The 25,522-nt window shown below is 42.9% G+C and overlaps 5 protein-coding genes across 12 annotated transcripts; 1 reads left to right on the top strand and 4 right to left on the bottom strand.

Moving 5' to 3' along the window:
- Positions 1–647: 647 nt before the first annotated feature.
- LOC147132384 (lamin-A-like) lies at positions 648–25,214 on the top strand. 6 transcript variants are annotated; one of them, XM_086013684.1, is made up of 15 exons: positions 1,501–1,714; positions 7,943–8,025; positions 15,622–20,051; positions 20,199–20,551; positions 21,218–21,374; positions 21,448–21,573; positions 21,656–21,826; positions 21,911–22,036; positions 23,165–23,385; positions 23,459–23,729; positions 23,858–23,965; positions 24,043–24,162; positions 24,236–24,292; positions 24,575–24,775; positions 24,883–25,214. In XM_086013684.1, the coding sequence occupies exons 4-15, from the start codon at positions 20,214–20,216 to the stop codon at positions 24,916–24,918; spliced, it is 1,932 nt and encodes a 643-aa protein (XP_085869810.1). In that variant the 5' UTR covers positions 1,501–1,714; positions 7,943–8,025; positions 15,622–20,051; positions 20,199–20,213; the 3' UTR covers positions 24,919–25,214. The 6 variants fall into 6 exon arrangements, with proteins under 6 accessions (XP_085869813.1, XP_085869809.1, XP_085869811.1 ...); XM_086013687.1 differs by lacking the exons at positions 1,501–1,714; positions 15,622–20,051 and adding an exon at positions 648–711; XM_086013683.1 differs by lacking the exon at positions 1,501–1,714 and adding an exon at positions 649–711 and having other exon boundaries at positions 15,622–20,551.
- On the bottom strand, positions 2,495–3,397 carry LOC147132388 (free fatty acid receptor 3-like). The gene has a single exon (XM_086013694.1). The coding sequence runs from the start codon at positions 3,377–3,379 to the stop codon at positions 2,495–2,497; it is 885 nt and encodes a 294-aa protein (XP_085869820.1). The 5' UTR covers positions 3,380–3,397.
- Positions 5,110–6,283, bottom strand: LOC147132387 (free fatty acid receptor 3). The gene has a single exon (XM_086013691.1). The coding sequence runs from the start codon at positions 6,110–6,112 to the stop codon at positions 5,111–5,113; it is 1,002 nt and encodes a 333-aa protein (XP_085869817.1). The 5' UTR covers positions 6,113–6,283; the 3' UTR covers position 5,110.
- Positions 7,436–13,017, bottom strand: tekt2 (tektin 2). 2 transcript variants are annotated; one of them, XM_086013689.1, is made up of 10 exons: positions 12,848–13,017; positions 10,850–11,009; positions 10,630–10,755; positions 10,279–10,484; positions 10,059–10,202; positions 9,878–9,992; positions 9,681–9,788; positions 9,457–9,600; positions 9,309–9,388; positions 7,436–9,040 (listed from the first exon to the last, which is right to left on the bottom strand). In XM_086013689.1, exons 1-10 carry the CDS (start codon positions 12,856–12,858, stop codon positions 8,839–8,841), a joined length of 1,296 nt encoding a protein of 431 aa, XP_085869815.1. In that variant the 5' UTR covers positions 12,859–13,017; the 3' UTR covers positions 7,436–8,838. The 2 variants fall into 2 exon arrangements, with proteins under 2 accessions (XP_085869815.1, XP_085869816.1); XM_086013690.1 differs by lacking the exon at positions 12,848–13,017 and adding an exon at positions 12,063–12,364.
- usf2 (upstream transcription factor 2, c-fos interacting) lies at positions 13,205–18,348 on the bottom strand. Of its 2 annotated transcripts, XM_086013692.1 has the most exons (12): positions 18,213–18,348; positions 17,970–18,067; positions 17,209–17,252; positions 17,008–17,114; positions 16,808–16,915; positions 16,287–16,449; positions 15,942–16,029; positions 15,619–15,663; positions 15,133–15,191; positions 14,863–14,954; positions 14,638–14,766; positions 13,205–14,171 (listed from the first exon to the last, which is right to left on the bottom strand). In XM_086013692.1, exons 2-12 carry the CDS (start codon positions 18,005–18,007, stop codon positions 14,082–14,084), a joined length of 963 nt encoding a protein of 320 aa, XP_085869818.1. In that variant the 5' UTR covers positions 18,008–18,067; positions 18,213–18,348; the 3' UTR covers positions 13,205–14,081. The 2 variants fall into 2 exon arrangements, with proteins under 2 accessions (XP_085869818.1, XP_085869819.1); XM_086013693.1 differs by lacking the exons at positions 15,619–15,663; positions 18,213–18,348 and having other exon boundaries at positions 17,970–18,183.
- Positions 25,215–25,522: the final 308 nt, after the last annotated feature.

Here is a 25,522-nt window from a genome sequence, read left to right as displayed (position 1 = left end):
TATTACATAAAGTACACAAAAGGTAATGAAAGTCTGGTGAACAAATATACTTACATTATCAGACAGTTATCTACACTATTGTCCATATTGGACACTGACACAATTCTCTTCTTTTTGGCTAGGAACACAATCACAATGGATTTGAATTTAAATGAAAAAAGATTTACTTTAACTGCAGTGTCACATTTAATTTGAGGGCATTTAAATCCAAAGATTACAGCCGTTTTTTATACATGCCTACCACTTTTTCGGGACAAATTAAACAATCATAAATCAAACTAACTATTTCACCCCTGGTTGTGACACTAGGTGTCTACTGCAACTGTTTTCACTTCCTGTTTGCTCTTGGGGCATTTTGTCTTCAGCAGCAAGTGAAATGCATGCATCGGATTCAGGTCAGGCTATATTGCATAACACAAGTCAAGTCTTATGTTGACCGCCGCCTGAGATAAACGAATAAATGAAATGAAAATAAAAAGACAAATGTTTTTCTTTACAATAATTTCAATGTGCTCCTACCAGTCTAAACATTGTATTCCGTTTAATGCGTTTGTGGAACATGAATTAATTTAGCCGAAAAGTCCACCTAGTTTTATCCAACTCAGGGGGCGGCCATTTTGTCTTGCTCCGATACATGGTGGCGACTGAAAATGACATCACAGTAACGACGGCTCAACTTGTTAACGTCACACGACCAAACCCAGCAAACAGGTAAGGCACAACGGCACTAATGTCGTGATAATATTAAATATAGGCACGGACGTATAAATCATATTCATCACATATGTTTGGGTTAGTTTACACATATTTTATTTTGGAACGTTTGTTTCATACACACACAAAGAGAGGCTTTGTTAGTGTTCTGGTCGACATACTAATGAAGACAGTCCCACGTACATAAACTAGCAACAGAAGAGAAAACTTATACTTTTAACAAGTACTTGTACTGTACAGTAATACATTAAATAACCCAGGTAGTCTTTGACAGAAAAAAAATTGTGTTTATCACTTATGAGGTAAAATGAATGTGATTAAATTAAAACACCAGCAGCATTTAAACCCAAGTAGGATCCATTCTTATCATAATTCTATTGTTAATTCATATCAACAATTTTTATGTAATGAACTAATGTACACATTTCAACTGTCCAGCTGTCATCATAATGACACACAAATATACATGTTTAAGTCACAGACTGTGCCAGTACGTAGTGTACTGCCATAAAGGCATTTTATTTGTATACAGCCTCCACAAAGGAAGGTGACATTTCCTAATTAACGCCAGGAAATGGCAGTTATCAATAGTGTATGTTCTTTCACATCAGTTTATAACATCATGACGCTGATGAGCAATGTTTGTATGTACACATCGCACGTGGCCTGTGCTTATGAATTGAATTTAGATTAACAATAGTACACATTGCAGTATCTGCTTCCTGTTTCAAACAGCCCTCTTATTTTTAATTGCTTTGTCCCTTACGAAACACTGTTTGATTAAACCCTCAAGCAGGCAGCAGTACTTGAAGTGCCCCTGATGGATAAAGGGAACCAGAGGGCCTTTTAAGTATTACACAAACTCCCTCCCTTATATATATATACCACTGTATTAATTAACTAGTTTACACTTAATTAGCAAGTATAATACTCACAAAAAGTTGTGGATATTTAGGTGAAATTTCCGGATGAACCTAAATTGCACTTTGACATTTAAAAGGTGAGCTTTATTTTGGCATTTGCTAAATATTATAATGCATAATATCCAGATGTTTCAGTACTTCTGAAGTTCTAGTGTCTTTGGTTCATCTTAAAATTATAGCCAAAAGCTGAATATGAAGTACATGTATGTGAATATATCGTTTTTGTGAGTAGCAGGGTCAAAATAGCTTTGACGTTTTCATTACAGTTGGTTTTTGTTTTCTTTTGACTTGTTTTTAAATTCAGTTAGTTTTTATTAGTTCTTAGAGCAGGTTTGTTAGTTGTTTTTTTTAATGCTTTGTTTTAATTTAGTTTTTGTTAGTTCTTAGCATTAGTTTTAGCTTTATATAGAGAGTATTTGTAGAGTGCACGATCAAAAAAGTCACAATAAATATATGTAAATAAGAAAATATAAGTACATGTAATGAAGTAAACTACAATTCCCAAACGACTGTTCCACCTTCCTTATTTGGTATGACCAAACAGTAATACCAAAACAGATACGTTTAACCCAAAACAAACCTGAAAACTCACGTATGAAATTAATTGACAAGGGTGAAAACAAAGGACATTTTCCCTATAATTATTGTTATTTTTAGCTAGTTTCATAAACGTGAAATGTAGTTTCATTTAATTTTTTCAAAAAGCTCTCTCATTTTCATTTTTTATTCATTAAGCAAAATGTTTTTTAAATTGGTTATTTTGTTAGTTTTCGTGAACTATAATGAACTTGGTGAGTAGTGTACATGACACAAGACATCGTACGAACTTCCTTGGCCGATGCTATTGTCCTCGGTGGTCACCCGCACCTCAGGATGTGCAGCTTTGCCACGACATTCTTAAAGCAATGTTTTAGCATGCTCCTAACAGCGGCTGACGAGAAGTAGAAAATAAAAGGATCCAGGCAGGCGTTGAGGGTGCTCGAGAGCAATGCCACATTCCTCCAGTCCTCGCTCTCCTGGCGCGCGAAGCCCACCACGTGGGAGGCGTTGTAAGGCCCGAAGCAGACGGCGAACACCACCAGGGTACCGAGGGCCAGCCCGATGGCCCGCAGCCTCCGCCGCCTGCTGATGTTGGGGAGACGCGACAGGATGAGGATGAAGTTGACGTAGCAGAAGCAGCAGATGACGAAGGGGACACAGAAGAGGACCAAGAAGAGCTCCAGGCGGACCGGCAGAAGGATTTTGAGCTCGGCTTCGGTGAAATTCAAGTAGCAGGTGGACGGGGGCTTGGCGGCGTGGTTTTGCCACTGGGCGTAAGGCATGATGTAGACGATGCTGAGATTCAAGGAGGTCACCGCCCAGAAGAGCACACAGGCCGCCACGGCGTAGCGCGGCCTGCGACACAGGGCGTACCTGAGGGGGTAGGCCACGCCCAAGTAGCGCTCCACACCCACGGCGGTGAGCAGCAGGGTGCTGTTGTAGATGGTGACGTAGAAGACGAAGCCGGTAAATGGACATAGCGGGAAGGGCAGCACCCAAGCCATGTTGTCTGAGGCCTCCTTCATTTTGAAGGGCAGGAAAGCCAAGAAAATGAGGTCAGAGATGGTGAGGTTGAGGAGGAGCACGTCGATGGGCGCCGCCCGGGTGCGCACCTTGCGGCAGAAGGTGCAGAATGCCAGGATGTTGGCGGGAACCCCCATCAGGAAGGTGAAGAAGTAGACAGATAGCAGAAGGTGGAGCATGCCACTCTCTGACACACACTGTCGAACGCAACACCGTGGTCGTTACTAGTGATACCAATACACACAGTTGCATTTCACTGCCGCACTTTAAAAAGAAACACAATCAGACACACTCCATGTCATCACAAATTATATTATTGTTACATTACATTCACACGATATAAAAACATACAATAATGACACAATGAAATACAAACAGAAAGAATCAAACATCTCAGCTCATCCGAACGGCACTAAAATGAGTCGTTTTTCGCAGAGGATAAAGAATATATGACTGAGTGAGTACTATTATGCTGACTTTCTGCAGCTGTTGTTGCACCAACTGTGTGTAATCGGTTGTGAAAGGGTTATAGCCCTGCAACATAGATGCTAATTAGCATTGAGCTAGCAGACTGAAATGCATGTGTAATGTCGTGTCATAATATGATATCATATAATATACCTGCCTCTTTTAACAGCATCTGCACATATACTGAGTAAATGTTGTTGATGTTGTATAATTGAAGTATATATGAATAACTGTTTTCCAAAATAAATCCATCCAAAAATGACATTTATTAGCCCAGTCCTGCAACATTAATGTTATCATGTTAAAAATCTTAGCTGTTTTATTGCAGAATGCTAATAGCAATAGCAATGTTTTAACTAATACCCTGTATTACAAATAATACATATAGCACATAGAATTATGCCTACCTGACCACTGTCAAACATGATGCTTCAGTCTCTCCATCACTGTGTGACTGTTGTTCCAACACGCTTTCTTTCACACATCATAAGAAGTATATCACGCTCATTATCTCCTATCTCACCTTAACCGGCGGAAATTTAATATGCTTTCGGACACAATATTTGACGGGCCCACGCTCTCCAAACATCATAACCCCGCAACCGCTTCCAAGGCAACATTGTTACATGGAAATTGACTTCAATTCGTCGGAATCGCTCAAACGTTAAAGGTCTTGGAAGACATAAATAAATATAGCTATGAGTCAATAAAGTGGTGGAAATGAAATTTTACCAATGGTGAATATTACAATGCGGTATATTTATGAAAGGGTGTTTTAATGAGCTAGTTTCCCCTAAATCGTTAGCGTAATAGTATGATTGCCCAAGTCATTGTTAACTTAATTGTTACGCGTGCTTGCTAAAAATAAAAAATGTTTTTCTTCCTGTCGTAACTCAAAACATCTATACCTCAATTGATCTTTCTACATTGAAATGAATGTAAATGTCATTAATCCATTCTGGCCTACCCAAAAAAGCAACACAATTGTTTGTAATGTGTTTTTAATAAGGAAAATAGCACTCTATAATATTGTACTTCATAAAAACATACAGTGGTAATACCACAATCAAATTCAGGTGTGTGACATGGCCACCAGGGGGCAGAAAAATACAGTTATTCACACAGGCGAAGAAGAGTTTTACAACTGTAAATGACTCACCAAGCTGCAGCAGTAGAGTTGTTTTTTGCAGAGGATACATAATATATACATGTGAGTATTGTTAAATTGTCTGTCTGCATGTGTTGGTGTGCATTTTGTGTTAAAAAATCCATTACCACATAGATGCTGTTTTGCATTTTGTTTTAGCATTAAGCTAGCAGAATTTGAGGCAAACTTATGTGATTGTTTTGAATACTCTCAAGTCAAAACAAAAAAAACAACAAAAACTTGTATTTTGAAGTCTCATAAGCCTTCTAATAAAGAGATAGTCAGCATAGTCATTTCATTCCTGACTCAGTTTAGGCACATCCACACCAGCTTGGCTCCCCTCGGTTATTGTAGCTGGCGACCTGACATTAGCCACAGTGTTTGGAGTGGTGCAGCGATGGCGAAACCCGTCAGCACGACTGAATCTGCTTTGCCCTCCGCAAATTCTACCCACCATCCCCCTCGACGCGGCCGGCGACAGCATCAGCATGACGACGGGCTCCAGGAAAACATTGCAGGAGCTGGTCAGCATGGCGTACGATCTCCACTCGACGTTTTCCCCCGACACGAACCCCACCACGTGCGAGGCGTTGTAGGGAGCGTAGCACACCACGAACACAGCCAGCGTGGACAGCGCCACCGCGAGGACTCGTCTCTTCCCCGCGGGCCGTAAGTTGGAACGCCACACCAGGGTGACGCAGCGCAGCGTGCAGAAGGACGACACCGTCAGAGGCAAGAGGAAGAGGACCGCGGCCATTTCTAGACGGAGGGGCAGAAGCACGGCCAGTTGGGAGGCGTCGAAATGGCCGTAGCACGCCAAAGCATCGTCCTTGACGGAGACGAAGTTGGCGCCGCCTTCTGCCACGAGGCCGACGCCCAGGTGAATCAGCACGAAGGCCCACAAGGCTGCGCTGATGAAGCACGAGATACGAGCCCGGCGGTACCGCTTGTAGGCGAGAGGGAAGGCGATGCTGACGTAGCGTCCCATCGTCACGGCCGCGATGAACAGGCAGCTTCCGTAGAGCGACGAGAAGAGGAAGAAGCTATAAGCCGGGCACACGGGAGCCGGGAGCCGCCAGTCTTGGAGCAAGGTCTCCAAAGCCTTGACGGGCAACCAGGCCACCAGGACCAGGTTGGCCAGGCAGAGGTTGAGGGCGTAGACCACGTTGGGCGTGGCGCCGCGCTTGCGGGCTTTGCGGACGTACACGGACAGAACCAGCAAGTTGGCGGGAAGGCCCAGCACGAACGTGAAGGAGTAGACCAAGAGAGCAACGCAATCCTTGACGGCCACGTGCATCGTGGGGACGCTCGGGACGGCACCACTGAGACCAACGGGAAATCCTGCCAAAACGTGCCATCTGTTAGCTATGCCTGCGCTCCAATCGTCGTCTCAAAAATCGAGTCCCCATTTAGGAAAGGGAGGCTGGCGTTCACCGAGCGACCGTCCTGACTGAGGTACCGGCGAGGAAGGCAGTGAGGCATGTTGTCGTACGCCGCATCATGGCCGCGAGATACCGATCAGAAGATGCACGCACTCATGCAGAAGTATGGGACATTTAGCAGGCACCGGACTGTAATAATTGCCCTCTGAGTGGAGGGAAAAAGCATCTGGACCTTTAAGTGAAATGATTCAGAAAAATTGAGGGTTGCATACGGTCATCTCTCGAAGGCCGAGGACGTTCAAATGAGCTCAAGGGCTATGCGCTAAAGATGACAAAATGTTAAAAATGTACAAAACGTTTGTTTTCAATTTGACTTGAGTACAGTCTCTACTTTTATTACTTGTATTTAAAGTGGAAGTCGACTCCCATTTTTTTTTTTTTTTTACTGTAATATGTTTTATGCAGGCCCACTACTCGAAACACGGCATCCTGATTATTAATTCTGCGTTGTGGAATATGAGTTAAGCAGCCAAATCACCTTTTTAGCCATCTCAGGGGGCGGCCATTTTGACAATTCTGGAAAAAAAAACAACAATCACGGCTGAGCTTCAGAAAACAGCTGAGCCGTGATTGGTCGTTACCTGAGCCTTGCGACTCCGTGATGTCATTTTCAGTCGACAGAATCGACAAAATGGCCGCCCCCTGAGATGGCTAAAAACGGGTCGTTTTGCTGCTGAACTCATTTTCCACAAGCGCCAAATTAATCAGAATGCCGTGTTTCAACTAGTGGGCCTGCTGGGAACATATTCTTGAAAAAAATACGTTTGGGTTGACGTCCACTTTAAGTGTGGGATTTGCCTCACTAAGTAAGAAATATTTGCAAAGAGACAGAGATAAAAGAAAATGAATTTTGTAGATCATTGTACTAATAATGATAATACAAACAAAAGACGATAAAGAGGATATTGCAGTTGCCATGTGATTCTAGAGGCAGTGATTAAATTAGATTTTTTTTTCTCTTGCTTTATAAATACGCTGCCGCACCGTTTGAGCAATAACAGTCTTACAAAATTACATTTTGAACATTTTGAAATCTTGGGTTCATCATCATTTAAGTATCAAGTGTTGTTTTAAGTTTCAGGTCAACAGACTAGTTTTGAACACCCACAAGGATTTTCTTGACAAAAACATTTCTTGTTATCTGCCAGTGTGCTCCAATAAAATGCCTCCACAACAAATCAGCATATTTTCTGCTCCATTTATTTCAGCACAAGCTTTTTGCTTGACACACCCACGCCTCTGTCACACGCTTTTCCACAAACACACCCATTTACTCATGACCATAAAACCATGAGATGCTCGTTCATGCTACAAATATGTCATTTTGTATCTCGAAGCCTGGCCTGGCTTCCTCCTCCATTGCATTCATTGCATTTGTGTACAAGTGTGGTTCCGGATCTTCTTGTTTTGTCTCGAATTTTAATTTAATTTACTCTATTTTTTTTTTTTGTTACACACAAAGGCATACTTAACGAACAGCTCTGTAAAAACTGAAAAACCTTCCTCGCTACTGATGCAACGACGATACTTTCTTCTCATTTGCAGACTTGAGTCAGTGAGACAAACTTATTCGCGCAATTGAGGGAAAATAAAAGATGCCGATTATATTACTCAAATGCTTATTTCCATAAATGACCTTGTTATATTTTATGGTGTCTTAGTTGCCATTTCTTTTTTGTTCACAGTTGGAAACCCGTAAAAAGACTCACTGTCACACTTGATGATACATTGGAATGGAATAAAACTCGTTCACGTTGGCATTCAACAGGTAAGTGTTTTGGGTCCCCCACTATTCTTGACATTCTCAGTTTTGAAGCTGTAGCACTGGAATATTGTAGCTGAAGAATGGCATAAATTGGAGTCACAACAAAACATGTTCAGTCCTTTCTTTTGCTGAATTTATTTATCTTAAATTTGTTGCGCAATATCTATATCACAAGAGTATATTCATAAGCTGTTTTTTTTAGTAGCGGGAACCAAATTGAACGCTGCGACAGTGATCCATAAGGTCACTCGGCGTCCATATTATAAAATCAAATGAGAACGTGGTTTCACAGTTTCTGCTTTTAAATACAGTAATGCTCAGTTTTGTCTACCCTGTTTCTGCCTGTACCTGCATATAACTATTATGTACAGTATATACGGTACGTGGGAGTCAGGATTCACATTATTCTCTTCATGCCGTAAACAGCGTCATAATGGTCAAACATTATGACGAAGCCAAACAAAGCCATCAAAGCTAACGGCATATAAAGTAATGACCTAAAGACAAACGTGAGCCTTGTATGCACACGCTCAGATGCAAGAAAAATCTTGATAACAGGCCTTGAGATAAGCCCCGGTTCAAAAACAACTTCCATACACATTCAGATGAATCGTGTCACTCAACAATTTAGCACGCCACACTTCTGGTATTCTCAAGTACAGTGGAAAAAAAAGTCCTCTTAAGATGTTAACAGCTCGACAGAATTCATGTATTTTCAAGATGTACGTAATGTTTTACGTTGTGATTTCCTTAATACTTGTGTGAAAAAAAAAAAAAAACGTGCATATTTGCGGATTAGTAGAATTCAAGGTAAAATCAGGCTTCGAGATGGCGGGTGCTCCTCCCGCTCGAGCTGGTGAGTAGGAGCAGCGGAACTTGGGTGTCATCACCGTATAATATGGGGATGAGGCGGTTGCGGATGTTGATGCAACGTTCCTCCAGGGACAAAGCGGCGCGTTTCCTGGCGTGATCTTGCGTCATTTGGTTGTGATGATGCTTCAGTCTCTGTAACGAGTGCCTGAAAGAGGAGAAAAACGCGCGGGTCAGAAGCACAGACCTAAATGAACAAATTGAATTCTAATATGCAGTCCATAAAATTATATTTTGTTCCCGAGCCTATTCTTTTCATTCCATTTTGTTAGTTAGCGTCTTGGCTGGACTGCAGGACATGGATGTTGGATTTTTAATTTTTTTTTTTTTTTTTTTGGCCAATCACATTTCAGCCTCTTCATGTCACAATCATGAATGTTGAAAGGAAGGATGAGCTCTATGTTCTCATAACTCACTGAGCTTCAGCCAGCTTTTCCTTCAGAATGGCAATTGTAGCCTGCAGCTGATTGACTTCATCAACAAGGCAACGTTGCGCCTGGAAACAGGGCGGAAAAGACGCAGTCAGACAAACAAACTTTTGTTTGTGTATTGAGATGTCTCCACCTCATCTCTGCAGAGGTCCATGCCAGGCCGGCTGGTTCTGTTCTCCAGTCGGGTGTGAGCCAGCTTCAGCGGGGCCGTCTTTGCCTTCAGATCGGCGTCCAACTTGAATATGTCTTTCTCCATGTCTGCTATCTCCCTTTCAGTCTGCAAGAGGAGAGCGCATGCAAGGCTTTCGAAACAATCCCCCACGGCGGCATGTTTAATCCCGTCGATGACGAGCTCACATTTTTCAGTTGCCACTCCAGCTCGCGGCAAGCCTGTTGCTCTTCATGATTGCGCTTACGCAGCGCAAACTCCGTGGCTCTCTGCTGGGTCTTCAACTCATTTTGCAGCTGAAGGAATTGAGGACGGCAAAATGTTAGCGCGTTGGACCCAAATGTTGCGTGCACTTAGTGGACGGTCGTGGTTTCATCACACGTACGCGGACTCTGGTGAGACTCATGTCCTCCCTCATCTGCTCGGACATCTGCATCGCTTCACGGGCCCGGGCCAAATTCAACTGGGTGAACTGGATCCACTCGTGTGGTGTACACGAACTACAGTTAATGAGAAGGAATATTTTTTTTTACGGGTGCATTATATGACGGATGGATGTTGTTTACCCCGCAGGTATTCGAGTCGGATCTGGCTTCAGGGAGATCTGGGATGACGTTATTGTAAGTTCCAGACAGGTATTATCGATATCCAGAGTTTCCACCTTGTTCTGAAGGTCAGCGGTCAGTTGCTGTCGGATTTTCTGCAAAATACTGGAAAATGAAAGTCGTGTTGTGAATTAGTGCAGCTGTATTGACTGAAAGTCCAAAGTCAGTGTGTTGCTCTTACCAGAGCTGTTCAAACGCCTGGTCTATGAGCTGCTGCAGGGTTTGCTGCGCTTTTTCGATGACATGCACCTCTTTTTTTAACTCCTTTTCCACGGGGTCGTTGACCAGCTCAAATCCTTGCCGGCCCTCCCTCAGGGTCAGGCTCTCCATGCTGACCTCGTGGGGAACAGCAGTGGCAGCCAAGGTCTCCTCGGTCCGGGTTTTAGACTTTCAGAACAAACAATCAAGTTGGGGTTATCATGGCGTTGCGTTTAAAGGGGGCATATGGAAAATAGATTTTTTTTTTTAGGGTCTGACGAGTGCCTGCCCACTCATAAATTGTGAAATAAATCATTTAGCCAATTTGACTTACCAGTGTCAGTGCTTCAATTTCGTCATCTACTTTCTTCGCGCAGGTTACGAGCAGATCCTTACATCTTGAAACCTCCCAAACCCGATCCCTCAACATGCGAGAGGTATCGCTTTCATCCCAGTTGGTCTGTGGGGTAATAGTACAGGACAATAAGTGGGGGGGAAAAAAACAACCCACTTTGTGCAAGGTGCATTTTAAGGTGACGGCAACAAGGACCCACCTTACAGTTGGTGTCATTGCGGAGTGACCTGCTCTCTTGGCGGATCACATTGGAAAAATGTCGCTCTAGCTCTGCAGTGGCAGACAGCTTCTCGTTGTTGTTGCTCCACTCCGGCACACCGTAGTGCACGATGGGCTTCTCCGGATGTTTGGTCATTATACTGAGTCAACGATATGCAAAGAGTTAGTCATCTGGGATATACCGGAGGGGAGGACCCAGACAAAAACACACACAGGAAAGTTGGAGTTGAGATACAAACCTCGCACCAGACGTGCTAAACTTTCCGGCATCGTCTTGCCAAGACATAAAAACAAAATGTTTTAAAAATCTTATTGGTTGGGATGATTTATGAAGCTGTCTTCACCTAGTTACCACAGATGCTTTGGTAATATTATGCCTGACTTCATATATATATATATATATATATATATATATATATATATATATATATATATATATATATATATATATATATATATTTGTTTTAATAATATGCATATATTTTTTTCTTAAACTTTTAGTATTTTCTTTAGCGCAATATTAACGAAACTTAAATAATAAATAAATGAAACACGTAATATCGCAACTACATGTCAATGAAATATATATTTTATGTTTGCTCCCTTAGACAGTGCAAAAACGTTATAAGCACTGTAGTTCTTACAAGATGTGATTACCCCCCCCCCCCCAAAAAAAAGGACCCAGGACCCAGACAAAAACACACACAGGAAAGTTGGAGTTGAGATACAAACCTCGCACCAGACGTGCTAAACTTTCCGGCATCGTCTTGCCAAGACATAAAAACAAAATGTTTTAAAAATCTTATTGGTTGGGATGATTTATGAAGCTGTCTTCACCTAGTTACCACAGATGCTTTGGTAATATTATGCCTGACTTCATATATATATATATATATATATATATATATATATATATATATATATATATATATATAATTTGTTTTAATAATATGCATATATTTTTTTCTTAAACTTTTAGTATTTTCTTTAGCGCAATATTAACGAAACTTAAATAATAAATAATAAATAAATGAAACACGTAATATCGCAACTACATGTCAATGAAATATATATTTTATGTTTACTCCCTTAGACAGTGCAAAAACGTTATAAGCACTGTAGTTCTTACAAGATGTGATTACCCCCCCCCCCCCAAAAAAAAAATATTTCCTTCAACAAACGATTTAAAATACCTTTTGTGCCCAACTCTTCAAGCCATCACTTTATTGACTTTCCAGCGCAGTTTATTTTCCAGCCTTTCCCCGAGCTGCTGCACTTTCCACAAGGTGACTTCATCATACGTCATAGTGTGCAAAAACGGTAACGTGATTTCCCCTGGGTGATACAGGTTGGTGACGCCAAGTGTTCCTAGGACAGTAATTTGCTGTATCAATGGAATCTAAATTAATTTCTCCCCACCGCAGCCTCGGACTCGGGGCGGTAGATGTGTTGCATTCATTGGATAATATGGCGAATCTGCGCAGCTTGGTCGCAAACTAGTATCACATTATTCCGTTTGGTGTAACCGTTACGTTTCACATCCCCTTTTATGCAGTTGCCACAGCACATGATGAAACTTATTTTAAGTATTTAAAATTTCACTAAAAGCAGAAATGTTAACTTTACACAGAAACTCTTACGTTCAATAATCGTGCGATACTGACACTTACTTTGGCCAAAAATGGGAATGCACAAATTTGATTACACACAATAAGTGTAATGCTAAATTAATAAACATAACACAGCTATTTCAGTGTCAGTTCCAAATAACGGAACAGTGTCCCTTTAGTCAGGTTTGTAACAAAATGTGCTTTGAAATCCACTTAGCCTGTGCAGCTGTAGGTTTTATTCGTCAATATTGTCATTTGGTACACAACGTAAACACACTTTTTAAAATGTGTGTATTTGCTTTACGTTTTTCTCTAAAGTCCTTGTCATTTAAACGGGTTTAAAATAGTTTTTTCTTAAAATGACTCACCATCGTTCCATAATGGCCAGTTAGTTGGTGCGTGCTGGTTGTTGCTGCGATGGTTTCCATAGCAACGGCTGGTGTCATTTCTCGGTAACAAGGCAACACAATACCGACTGAAAAAACGTCACGTGTATGTTCCGCATATAGCACGTCACTGAATTTGATTTTAGGCATTTAATATGTCAAACATAAATAGAAAAATACTAAATATTAATTGGAGCATTACATCGCTTGTTTGGGTAGGTTTGCAATAAACGACATTGTTAAAAGCATCTGTTCTTTTATTGTAGCATCACAATTCGCCGTGCTCGTAGTTACCATTCCATGCTGTTGAGACAAAATATGGCCATGATCACTCACATCTCAGATGTTATCAGTTCATTCATGCTCATGGTTTATTGCCTTCGAATAGCCGCAAAGGTCCCAAACATTGCTGTGCATTTGATTAGTGGGGGAGCAACACAGACAAAAATGCCCATGAGGCCAAACAGAGGCGGGTCTTCAAATGAACCCTCACATTCATTAAACCTCAGTGACATAGAAAGAAAACTATACTAACCTACTACGACATGTGATGCCCAATAAAACTGATCCACACGATGCAAATGTCTCAACTACCTGTCCATTGCACCCGCGGACAAAAACAAAAAGGAAATTCCAAAAATAAAATCTATATGTAAAATCTGGTAACCAGATGCCAGTGCACTACCCCAATTACCTGAGCTAGGTTTACACCTTGTTTAGGTCTTGCGCTAAAATAAAACCCATCACCGTCAGAACTGCTTTACTGATTAACTGGCTGAAAAAGAATAATATAATATGCTGACTTCAGACAGGGTTTATAAATTAAAAGGACAAAAAAAATTGAGTGGTACTTCCTATTACATTTGGTAGCTTCGAAAACAGGAAAATGCACCAAGAAGGGTGAGAAGTTGGGAGGAGTGGCAGGATTATAAATTACAGTAAAATAAAGCTTTGTGCAAGTGTGGTGGTGCGCCGAGGTCGCTCTCCTTGAAGCATAGGTGAGGGGTTCATTGGGCTACTCAGTTAATGTCAGCCATTGACCAGCAGCATATGGAGGGAGACATTGTCTGTCAGTGGTCCTTCCGCAGGCCACTGGCCCACTTTATGTTCAATGGGATCCTGATGGAACTAGTCACCCGTGGTTATTCCTTTTCCTGGTATTGTTCAGGTGAGCAGGAATACACGTTTGCGACTCTCCAGATGTCCAGTCCGCTTATCATTGGGGTGTTGAGTCTCCATTGAGATCTATGCCGTGCTGTTGTAGCTGCGCTCGAAGCAGCGCATTGTCGCTCTTTAGTTCCTCAAGCTGGAAGCGTCAAGAGAGCGGCATGAGGCAAAGAGTGCAATCCTGAATATCATCAGATCAGAGTTTTGTGAATGCGAGCTGTACACACGTGTGCACAAAATTATTGGGAAAAACCCACAATGGTCACAGGCATAGCGTGAATCTAACAAAAGTAATGATAAATTAAATGGAAATTAACCAATGAAAATCAGACATTGGTTTTGAATTGTGGTTCAATTGAATTATTTTTAACAGGCCTGGATAAAAATGATAACCCAAGAAAAGATTACAAAATAATTTCACATATCCTGTAATTAGCCTCACGGGTTGTTTCAAACTTGTAATCAGTCACCCATTTAAAGAGTGAAAAAGTCACTGTACTCTTTGGTGACATGGTGTGTACCACACTAAACATGGACCAGAGAAAGCAAAGTACAGAGGTGCCTCAGACCTGGGAATTTGCCAGCTCCGAAGGAAGAAATTTTACCTGTTGTCTAAGCAGTTCATTGTCCAGCTCAATTCGCTCCACTTCTTTGTAGCTCTCCTGCAATCGCTGGTTGTTCTGACGCAGCTCTCGGATGTAATCACAAGCTTTGGACAGGATGCCTCCTTTACTCTGGAGAGAAAAAAAGGCATAGCTTAGCCAATCATTATATCATTTTTAATTTTTCTAAATTTGATATAGTGGTAAAATTTTGGGCACAAGACTTACAGCACCAGTTCTATTGTCTATGTTGCAATCGGGGATGATTTTTGAAAGTGTGACTATCCAGTTGTTGATCTTGTCTCTTCTTCTTCTCTCCACTGAGAGAAAGGGGGAAATGTTAATGAAACAAAAATGTAACAATCATCTAGGATAAAACACCACAGGAAGCTTTAAGTGATTTAAAGGTACAGCACTTCTGTGAATGAATAAAATGTAGCTTACATTAAACGTCACAACACAGGAATTATCGTTGTAATCAATTAACCAGCGTTATACCCTCATTGTGTTGTGCTCTTCTTCTTTCATCCCTCGGTGCTCGTGGACCATCCACCTTCCTGTAAGGACAAATATTTTTGTTGTGACTCCAATTTTATTCCAAGAAAAATTAACTACCAATACAACTAATTATACGACTAATTTGTATCCAAGCTAACAAGACACTGTAGTTGAAATCCCCCCCCCTAAATGTAAGAGTATTACATTCTAGTAGCCTTCAAAATCATGGGCCACACTTGAGGAAGATTTTCACAAGATCATCTTTTTTTGAAAATATACTATTTACATTCATGCCAGGAAAAAAAAAAAAAAAAAGACCCATTCAATCGAAAATGACGTTGACTCTATGCACTTCAGGGACAAAGAAACACATCACATCTCACAGCACATGATTACAGTTTTGTGTTGATCTGTAAACGACGGGAGTGACAGTGGGGGGCAGGGGAGGGATTGCAGCATTGGTTTGAATGTGAAAGTTCTCCTCACCAGTTTGTGCTGCCATGCTGCAACATCTCGCTTTCACCAACGTCTCTGGGGATGGCAGGTAAGTAGGACACAGTGTGGTTTTCAGATGTTTGATCATCTAGTAGGATGGATATTGCTGTGCTGTTGCTGTTTTTTATCGGGATTTTCACAAACCATGTTTGGATTATTTTATTTTTAGTTAAAGGAACAAAAAGAAAACCTCCTGGGGGGTTTGATGGAAATTATTTTAAAATATAGGACTCAGAGCGGCCGTGTGTAGATGAGGGAGTGGGTTGATTTTAAAAAAAAAAAAAAAATGGTGTAAGGAGGCATTGTGTACTCACGCTGGGTAAGTGTGTGCGCGCGGTGCGATGGTCCGTTGGGTTGCCGATTGCAGCACATCAGGAGGGGTCATCATTACGTAGAACTGACCTGGATATGAAGAGTAAAAAGATTGATTTGTGTTGATTTGCGAAATATGGCATTCAGGAAGTAACGTGTGTCATCACAAATTGATGCCAACTACAGTAAATTCAATGTTGTTTGCATCTTGTTGAATTTACTTTAACAATAGAGACGATTCATGGGCAAATACCATCAAATTAGGACAACTTGAATTATTTTTGTAATTGTACATTTTCCCGAGCCAAAGCTTGAAGGCCATGTAAAGTGAGACTGCATAAACTCACCTGCCCCCTGTGTGATTGTGGGTTCAGAGGTGGTTTGCACCGACACGGCTGTGGCCGTCCCGTCACTGACAGCGGTGGCGGGAAAGTAGGCAAAACGCGTCTCTCCTCCTACTGTCTCCCCGACAGGACTTCCCCCGTTACTGAAAGGGTTCTGGATTACAGCCTGGATGGTAACGAATGAAGTTATACATCCAAACTTGAAGTAACATTTGTGACATTTTTTTAATCCATTATTATTTTGTAATTGTGTTTGACTGTGAGCCCCGTTCATACAACATCAGTTGTGGCTCATGTTTTTTTTACTTTTTTAACTTCGCTTGAATGGTAGGTATCAATTATCTTAATTTATAAAGTGAGAACTATATGGCACTCTTGTATTAGATCTCACTTGTCTCGTGCCCCTAACGCTGTGACAAATTGAGTATAAACAATGGTAAGTAAGTTAGTGTCATTGTAAAACATACAAACATTTAGTAAATTCACAGTAATATTTGTTTTTGTTGTTTTTTTTTTTTACACACCTGAGGCGCTCCCGCAAATGCCGCAGTAGAGACGACGCTAACTGCCCCGGTGGCGTCAGAGGATGTGTCAATGTTGTCGTCTGTCACCTGGACTACACGATAGGTCACCTAGAGTGACAGCAGAAACAAACAGACCATATTAAAACCATAACAGAAAGAAAACAGCACCCAACTGAACGATCTAGGGTTAGTGTCTTCACCTGCCCACCACTGTTCTCTGTGCGGAACTGGTACTGAACATTGTGGTCAGGGAATGCACCCTGTGGGACAGCAGCAATAGTCCCAGCTGACTGATCCTCTACTTCTCCTACAAATGTTAGAAGGATTGATTGGATATACGAGAATAAAGAAATACAATTATTCTAAGTGAGCTTATTGGATATTGGAAATAAAGCTCATACCTTCCTGTAACTGCTCAATGTCGTCGGATTCCTGTTTGTCGTGACTGTGAAAAAACAGAGAGAAAAACAGAAACTAAGTGGTTTTAAAAGTAAACAGATACAGCTAGAAACTAGCATCACAAGCTACAAAAAACAAGTTGACCAAGGGAAGCTGCGGTTGACCGGCGCCACCCGGTGGTCACACGAGCAAACTACGTTAAAACAAAAAGTGCAGTACCGTACTGTACGGCATTAAATTTAAATTAAGACAGATGCAACTTAAAAATGTTGAAACGGAATAACATTACCGGCTAACTAAACCCAAACAGTGAGGTCACTAGCTACAGTTGGAGCTAGTACGTCTTCTTGAAATGACCTTACTACCTCAAAAACTATGCTAATTCTGGCCTGATAAAGTACTTATAATCCCCCAAAACGTGCACCCGGTAAAGTTTTAGTATAATGTTGCGCAAAAAGAAAACATAAAAAACATGATTAAGTTGTTCCTTGCTTGTGCAGTCTTGCAGCAACGTAACCTACACACTCGCTAAATACAAAAAAACAAACATAAATATAACGCTCGCTCGGATATAGAAATGCAACATTGCTGAAGCAACAAATAGTCGCCAAACAACTCCGATGCACAGTGATTAAAAGTAAGCATGTCAAACAGATTAAAGATATAAAGAAGAGCGTTTGCAAAGAATCTAAACTATGGCGGCCTTGCTCGGACGGAGCCTCGCGGGCCGAGCGAGAGAAACGGCCGACGGGCCGAGCCTCACCTCGCCGAGCTGTCCACACTCTGCTCCAGCATATCCATGAATGCTCGGTCGGCGTGGGAACGAGCGACGGAAACAGCACGGATCCGCCGAGATGGAGGCTGTGATCACGGGGACAAACACACGGGTCATGTGAGGCAGACAGGCCAGGACACGTGAGGCGCCGAGCGGCCACGGGAGCTAAAATGGAGGCTTCCGCTTCGTCTCGCCCCGCTGCTGCTTGTTCGTGTGTGCGTGCGCACAAACCTCCGAATGGGCTGCTTGTTTGCGAGCCGACTGGGCGCCGACGCGTTCACCGCCGTGTGGGGCTTTTAGATGGGTTACTTTGTATTTGTTTTCGATGTTTATGTGCGTGTTTATTAATACGATTTCCCTTTTTTTTTTTTTTTTTTTTTTTGCGACACTGAGCCGCTGATTTGCGCCGCAAAGTTGCCTTATGTGCAAGATAAAATATGGAACGGACTCTTTTCAACATTTAGTTCTGATTTTGTTTTTGGTTGGGCGTGTGTGAGATTATTATCACGTTACTATCCAAGTTGTAACTCCTAAAAGCTTCCAGTTGCATATTTTATTTTGTCTCCAAGGCAACGCGTGTTGATTGATTTTACCTTGAAAATGCGCAACACATTTCCTGGCGCATTTAAATAATGTCAACTATTTGACAGACGTACTACAAGCGGAAGATGACATTTACAGTATCCTACTAGTATGGATTTGTCCATGTGATCACCGTGATCCAATGCGGGTTTTCTCTCAGACCACATGACATAAACGCAACCATTCGATGACGTCACAGTTTGAACCAAAGGAATTTACAAACAGCTAAAGTTCAAACGCAAACTAGACAGAACAAAAGTAGCTCATTAAGAATTATCAAAAGAATGTACATTGACAACAATCAAACGCATTTAGAAATACATTATCTAAAGGCATTTAAAAGCAAAGTAAAGAAAAGAAGAAAGTAACTTTCTAGAATTACTGACAGTGAAATTGAGTTTGATGTTTTAAAGATCTTAAAGGTACGGGGGAGTGTCGTTTTTAACCTGGATTTAAAAGCATTTACTCTTGAGGCTGATTTACCTATGTTGGCATCATATTTCACTTGCATGCAGCGTAACAGCTAAATGCTGCTTCACCATATTTGCTTTGCATCCTGGGCTCCACTAATTGACCCGAGTCGGCAGATCTCAGAGCCATACTGGGTTTATATTCAGCATGACCTGGAAATATCATTCTACACATGGTGAAGTGGCATAAACTGCATGAACCTGTATATCACTCATTGCAGCTCTGCTTAGCTTTCACATGGTGTTTGTCCCAGACAGTGCAGTCCAGCCATGGCTTCAAATAGGAAAATCCTCACCCGAGGTGGTTGCCTAGTCATGGGTGGAGAAACTCTGCCTGGCAGGCGGATATTATGTAATTCAGACTGGCTTGTTCACAAACACATTTGGAGAAATATGCGGAAAACAAAAGATTTACTTGGCTATTCAATTTCACACGTGGCGGCCACGCCCTCCAAAGAGCCACTATTGAATTATGAATGGCACTTAATAGAGTCACTGAAAGTATAGTGGCTAAATTGGGTTTAATTCCTCTTCAGTGGCGGTGGGAATGTGTTTTGGAAGATTGGTTGGAAATGAATGAAGAAAACATGTAATTGATGTAATTGAATGTTTGAAAACTGAAAGGAGCGTCGACTGATTTACGCCTTGAACCCCCATACCTTAGATGCAAGTTGGATGAGGAAATCCGAACATGCAATTTAAAAAAAAAAAAAATGAAATAAATGAAAACCAATCACAAGAACTAGCGGCAGAGGGTGACTCATTGGTTCAGACCGCAGACCAGAAAGAGAGATGGAGAGGAGCAACCACGTCGAGTGACTGCCAAACTTTTGAGGCCAACCTCTCTCTTCTTTACCCCTCCCATCTCATTCTTTCCTATGGGCACTCCGATAGAGTCATACAGTATACACATAGCAACAGGCTGAACGGTGCTGGTGATCGCAAAGGGACCCTTGCTCTCTCCATAGCAAATATTCAACAAAGTTTTCATTTTCACTTCTTTGGAACCATTCAAAGGGTAAGTTTTTTTTTTGTATTTTTCAAAGGCGCTTGTGTTTGACTTTGAACCACTTCTTTTCAGTTTCTTTGATGGTAGCATGTGGCATTTTTTTTGGTGCACTTCCCAAACCTTTATGCATGTACTGGATGTTTACTGATTGGGCAGAAGCAAGCTTGAGAGATGGCAACCCCCAAAAACACTCCTCGGGGCGCGAGCACCCCCCTCTCCCCCAACCGCATCACGCGCCTCCAGGAGAAGGAGGACCTCAGCAACCTCAACGATCGTCTGGCCGTTTACATCGACAAGGTCCGCTCCCTGGAGGCGGAGAACGCCGGGCTGCGCCTGCGCATCACCGAGTCGGAGACAGAGGTGTCGCGGGAGCTGACGGGCCTGAAGGCCGCCTACGAGACGGAGCTGGCGGACGCCCGTAAGACTTTGGACTCGGTGGCCAAGGAGCGTGCGCGTCTGCAGCTGGAGGTGGGCAAGCTGAGGGAGGAATACAAGGAGCTGAAAGCAAGGTAGAGTCGGCCATTTTAGTTCTGTCAATGCATAGATGACAATGACAATATGGATCATGAAGTCTATTAATAGCTGATGTACATTTTGCTGACATGAGAATTTCTTTGCTGCTGGGGCCACACCCCAAGGCACAGCCTCCCCGTGACTAATTGCAGCTCAATGCTGGACTTCCATTTAGACATCCCATAGTCAAACATCAATGGCCTGATGACTAACTTCTTCCCTCGCCCCCCCCCCCCCCCCCTTCTCCATCCTCCGGAGTAATGACACACTCACGATACGTGGCAGTGGTTCGAGGGCTCCGCTTTTTTGACTCTTCCATAAATATTGGCTTGATGGTTCCAGTGTGTTTGGCGGAGACAGTCTGTTGCCATGGCAGCATCGTAACCAAACACCACAAGCTGTGGTTTTGTGGCTCGATGGAGGGGACTGGAAACACTGTAGCTCAAAAGTCACGTGCAAGAGTGGAAACACAAAAGTATATCCCCGTTTGTTTCCCCCCTCGTAGAAAATTCGTACTCAAAATAGCACATTTGACTGCATAGAGGAAATTATTCTGCGGTTCCCACTTGAGTCTGAGGTTTCCTTAGAACGCCCTCTTATTCTTTCATCCATTTTTCCATACTGCCTTCCAGTGAGTTTATGTGTCCATCCGTCCCTTTCAGGAACACGAAAAAAGAATCGGATCTGGCAGGAGCGCTACAGAGGCTCAAAGACTTGGAGGCCTTGCTGAACTCCAAAGATGCGTCTTTGACGACCGCTTTGGGAGAAAAGCGCAGCCTTGAGACGGAAAACAGGGACCTGAAGACGCAGATTGCAAAGGTGAATTCAAACGCCCAAATGCGTACGTTTTCCTGCGGGCCGCCATTTTACCCTCCGGCCTCTGTGCCATTAGCTCGAGACCAGCCTGGCCGACGCCAGAAAGCAGCTGCAGGATGAGATGCTGAGGAGGGTGGATGGAGAGAATCGCATTCAGACCCTCAAAGAGGAGCTGGAGTTCCAAAGGAACCTCCATTCTGAGGTCAGACCGTCGTCTCATCACGATCGCTTGTTTCAGGAAAATAAATCGGCCAGCGTCATCCTCACCTACACTTGCCGCACAGGAGCTGCGCGAGGTCAAGCGACGCCACGAGTCCCGCATGGTGGAGCTGGACAACGGCCACCAGCAAGACTTTGAAAGCAAACTGGCTGATGCCTTGATGGAGATGCGAGGCCAGCATGAACTTCAGGTTAAACTCTACAAGGAGGAGCTGGAGAAGACCTACAACTCCAAGGTAAATATTGTGCTTGCTAGAAACCGTTGTAAAAATACGCCGTGCAACTTTTACTATGTTGTCTGGTCCATTTGATGTGTTCAGCTGGAAGGCGCACGTCAGTCAGCGGACCGAAGCAGCCATCTGGTGGGCGCGGCGCACGAGGAGCTGCAGCAGACGCGGGTCCGCCTGGAGTCCGTGTCGGCTCAGTTAAGCCAGCTGCAGAAACAGGTCAATTAACTAGATCACATGAGGCGGGCAATCATAGCACAAGGGAAGATACCGAGTTGAGTTTAGTGACGGCTGTCCGGGATCACTATCAGAAGCGCTGACCCACATTTACAAACTAAATGCTAAGATTTCTTCCGTGGAATTGTATTCATTCAGTCCCAACAGCAAAATCCACCTGGGGGCGGCCATTTTGTCACTTTCTGTCAACTGAAAATAACATCACGGTCGCTCAGGGTTCATGTTATGGCCAATCGCGGCTCACCTGTTTTCTGAAGCTGAGCCGCGATTGGTTCGGACAAAATGGCCGCCCCCTGAGATGAACAAAAATGGAGGGATTTTACTACTTAAAACCGGAAGTCAACGCAAACATTTTTTTTTCCAAGAATATGTTCTATGCAAGCCCACTAGTTGGAACAGGACATTCTGATAAATATTGCGTTTGTGGAATAAGTGTTAATTGACTCGTTTTCAGCCATCTCTGGGGGCGGCCATTTCGTCTTCTGTCGACCGAAAATGACATCACAACTGCTCGCAACAACCAAACACGGCTCACCTGTTTGTCTTCTGTCGACCGAAAATGACATCACAACTGCTCACAACTACCAATCACGGCTCACCTGTTCTCTGAATCTGAGCCGTGATTGGTTGTTGTGAGCAGTTGTGATGTCATTTTCGGTCGACAGAAGACAAAATGGCCGCCTCCAGTCATGGCTAAAAACGAGTGCATTTTGCTGCTTAACTCATATTCCACAAACGTAAAATTAATCAGAATGCCGTGTTTCAACTAGTGGGCCTGCTGGGAACATATTCTTGAAAAAAATATGTTTGGGTTGACTTCCGCTTTAACTCATATTCATATTCATATATTCCTATAGAAAATCTTATTGTAAAGAAATGTTTGGGGTTGACTCCCCCTTGAAATGAATTAGGTCTGTTTCGTCAACCAATCAGATTTCAAATGTGCCCTCTCAGGGCCAGGACGCTAGCCCATGATGACGTTACATTTTTTCTGTGTTTGGACCCTCTCAATGTTATTTATTCAATGACCTTCAGAATGAATCACCACCACAGTTTTAGCAGACTGGAATCTGTCTGAAGAGAAGTGCATCTGACTTGTGTTGAATCTAGCTTGCAGCCCGTGACGCAAAAGTGAAGGACCTGGAGGAGGCTCTGTCTAGAGAGCGCGACACCATGCGTCGCCTCCTGGGAGAAAAAGACCGAGAAATGGCCGAGATCAGACAGCGGATGCAGCAGCAGCTGGATGAATATCAGGAGCTAATGGACGTCAAGCTAGCTCTAGATATGGAGATCTGCGCCTACAGGAAGTTGCTTGAGGGCGAGGAGGAGAGGTCCGCGCGCAGGTCGCAAACGTACGACAACTTGCAGTGCGATAGCCGCTGAGGCCTTCGCGTTTGTTTGCAGGCTGCGTCTCTCTCCGAGCCCGCCGCCGGCGAGGATGGCGGGAAGTCGCTCCTCGACCGCGTCGGCTCATTCCCGGTCCTTCAACTGCGGTGCTCAGAACTCCGCAAAGAGGAGGCGTGCCAACGACACGGACAGCGAGGCTTCAAGCTTCGCCGGAGCCGCCGTGGCTCGTACCCGCGTTACCCAGCAGGCCTCTGCCAGCGGGCGCGTCACCGTGGATGAGGTGGACCAGGATGGCAAATACGTCCGACTCAGCAATAAAGCAGACGAGGTCAGTGCGTGTGTATCTAATCCTTTTCTCATCGCTTATCCCAATTTCAGGCCGTCTCATCTTTATTTCTGATTTTGAACTGGACTCTAATAAAACGCTCCACTCATGTCCCCTCCGACATGCTTTAGGATCAGAATTTGGGTAACTGGCAGGTGAAGCGGCAGGTTGGATCTTCTGCACCGATTGCATTCAAGTTTCCCTCAAAGTTCACCCTGAAGGCCGGCCAGAGAGTCACGGTAAGCGACGAGCTCAAATCAGCACAGCGACACGTACGAGGTGCCTAATGCCTCTATGACCTTTCCACGGTGACCAGATCTGGGCGGCTGGTGCTGGGGGAAATCACAATCCTCCCTCTGACCTGGTCTGGAAGACGCAGGCCAACTGGGGCACCGGAGACCAGTTCCAGACCACCTTGATCAGCGCCAATGGAGAGGTGACACATCTTTCAAGCGACAAAACGTTTGGCAAACATCAATATTTATCTTTTGACCGCCTTTTCCTTACAGGAAATGGCGATGAGGAAAGTCACTCGCACACATTTGGAAGATGATGATGATGACATGGTAACATTATAGAGATACTGTGTGAAAAACATTGAGATGTCAAATTTTGTAACCCAGTCATGACGAAAGTCACATTCTCTATTTGAAAAAAAAAAAAAAATCACTCATGCACACACCAAGAACACTTCATTTTCAATAAAGCAACAATAAATCAACAACCTTCTCGCTGGTGTTGGGTACTTTTCAGGAAACCAAAAAATGGCATGTTCCTAAAATTGCATCTTCAAAGAGAGGAAAATCTTGGTGAAAAATTTGAAGAGTCAGTGATTGTTGTTTCCGCAGCAGGTGGCTCACAGCACCTGTGGGGACAGCGAGTACAATCTGCGTAGTCGTACAGTTCTGTGCGGCTCCTGCGGCCTCCCCTCGGACAAGTCCAACGGCTGCAGCTCTGTGTCTTCAGTTTCACGCTCCTTCCGCACCGGGGGCATCTCTGAGGGTTTGTTGCCTCATTCCTACGTGGTCAGTAGCAGCACACCTCGCAAGGTGAGACAGTAAAACAAAACAGCAAAAGACCAAAAGAAAAAAGAAAAAAAAAAAGGTGTGACTGTGATGCTAAGCTGCTGCTCTTGACCATGTTTTTTTTTTTCCAGAGTGGAACCCGAATTGAAAGCTGTCCAATAATGTGAGGCCCTGGATCTTTGGATTTCATTTTTGATACCAATCATTTTATAAATTTAGGGTACTTTTATTTGATTTCCTACATATAGTCTGCAAAATTATTTACATTTATGTACATATGCATGCTAATGGAAATTGCTTAGCCACTAGGCAATTAAATATGAACTATAGTTTCATACAGATCTTGGATATCTTTTTTTTTTCCCTCTAAAAATGAATGACCAACTTTTGTACTTTTCATATCATGAAGTTTATAAATGCATCTTTTTTTCACAACATTTTGAATTAAATCTGTTTGCCCTTTTGTGTTTTTTTTATATGAATAAAGTTATTCTACTTAGAAATTAATTGAATGTCTTTTTTTCCTGCTCATCCATTTTCTGCAACGCTTGTTCTCATTGGTGCCACGGGTAAGATTTGACAAACAATCACATTCACACCTAAGGACAATTTAGTCTTCACTTGACTTTACATGCATGTTTTGGGGAATATTGGAAGAAGGTAAGCACTAGGAGAAAATGCAAACTCCACATTGCTGAGATTTGAACCCAGATCCATAGCACTGTGAGGCATACAATCTACTACGCAGCAATTGTTTGATTAAATAATAAT

Source organism: Filicampus tigris, chromosome 18 (genome assembly GCF_054856515.1).
Source record: "Filicampus tigris isolate MCC_2025a chromosome 18, RoL_Ftig_1.0, whole genome shotgun sequence".
In the NCBI taxonomy this organism is placed as follows: domain Eukaryota; kingdom Metazoa; phylum Chordata; class Actinopteri; order Syngnathiformes; family Syngnathidae; genus Filicampus; species Filicampus tigris.
Note: the sequence above shows the minus strand (reverse complement) of the source record. Positions and strands in the feature narration are given on the sequence as shown.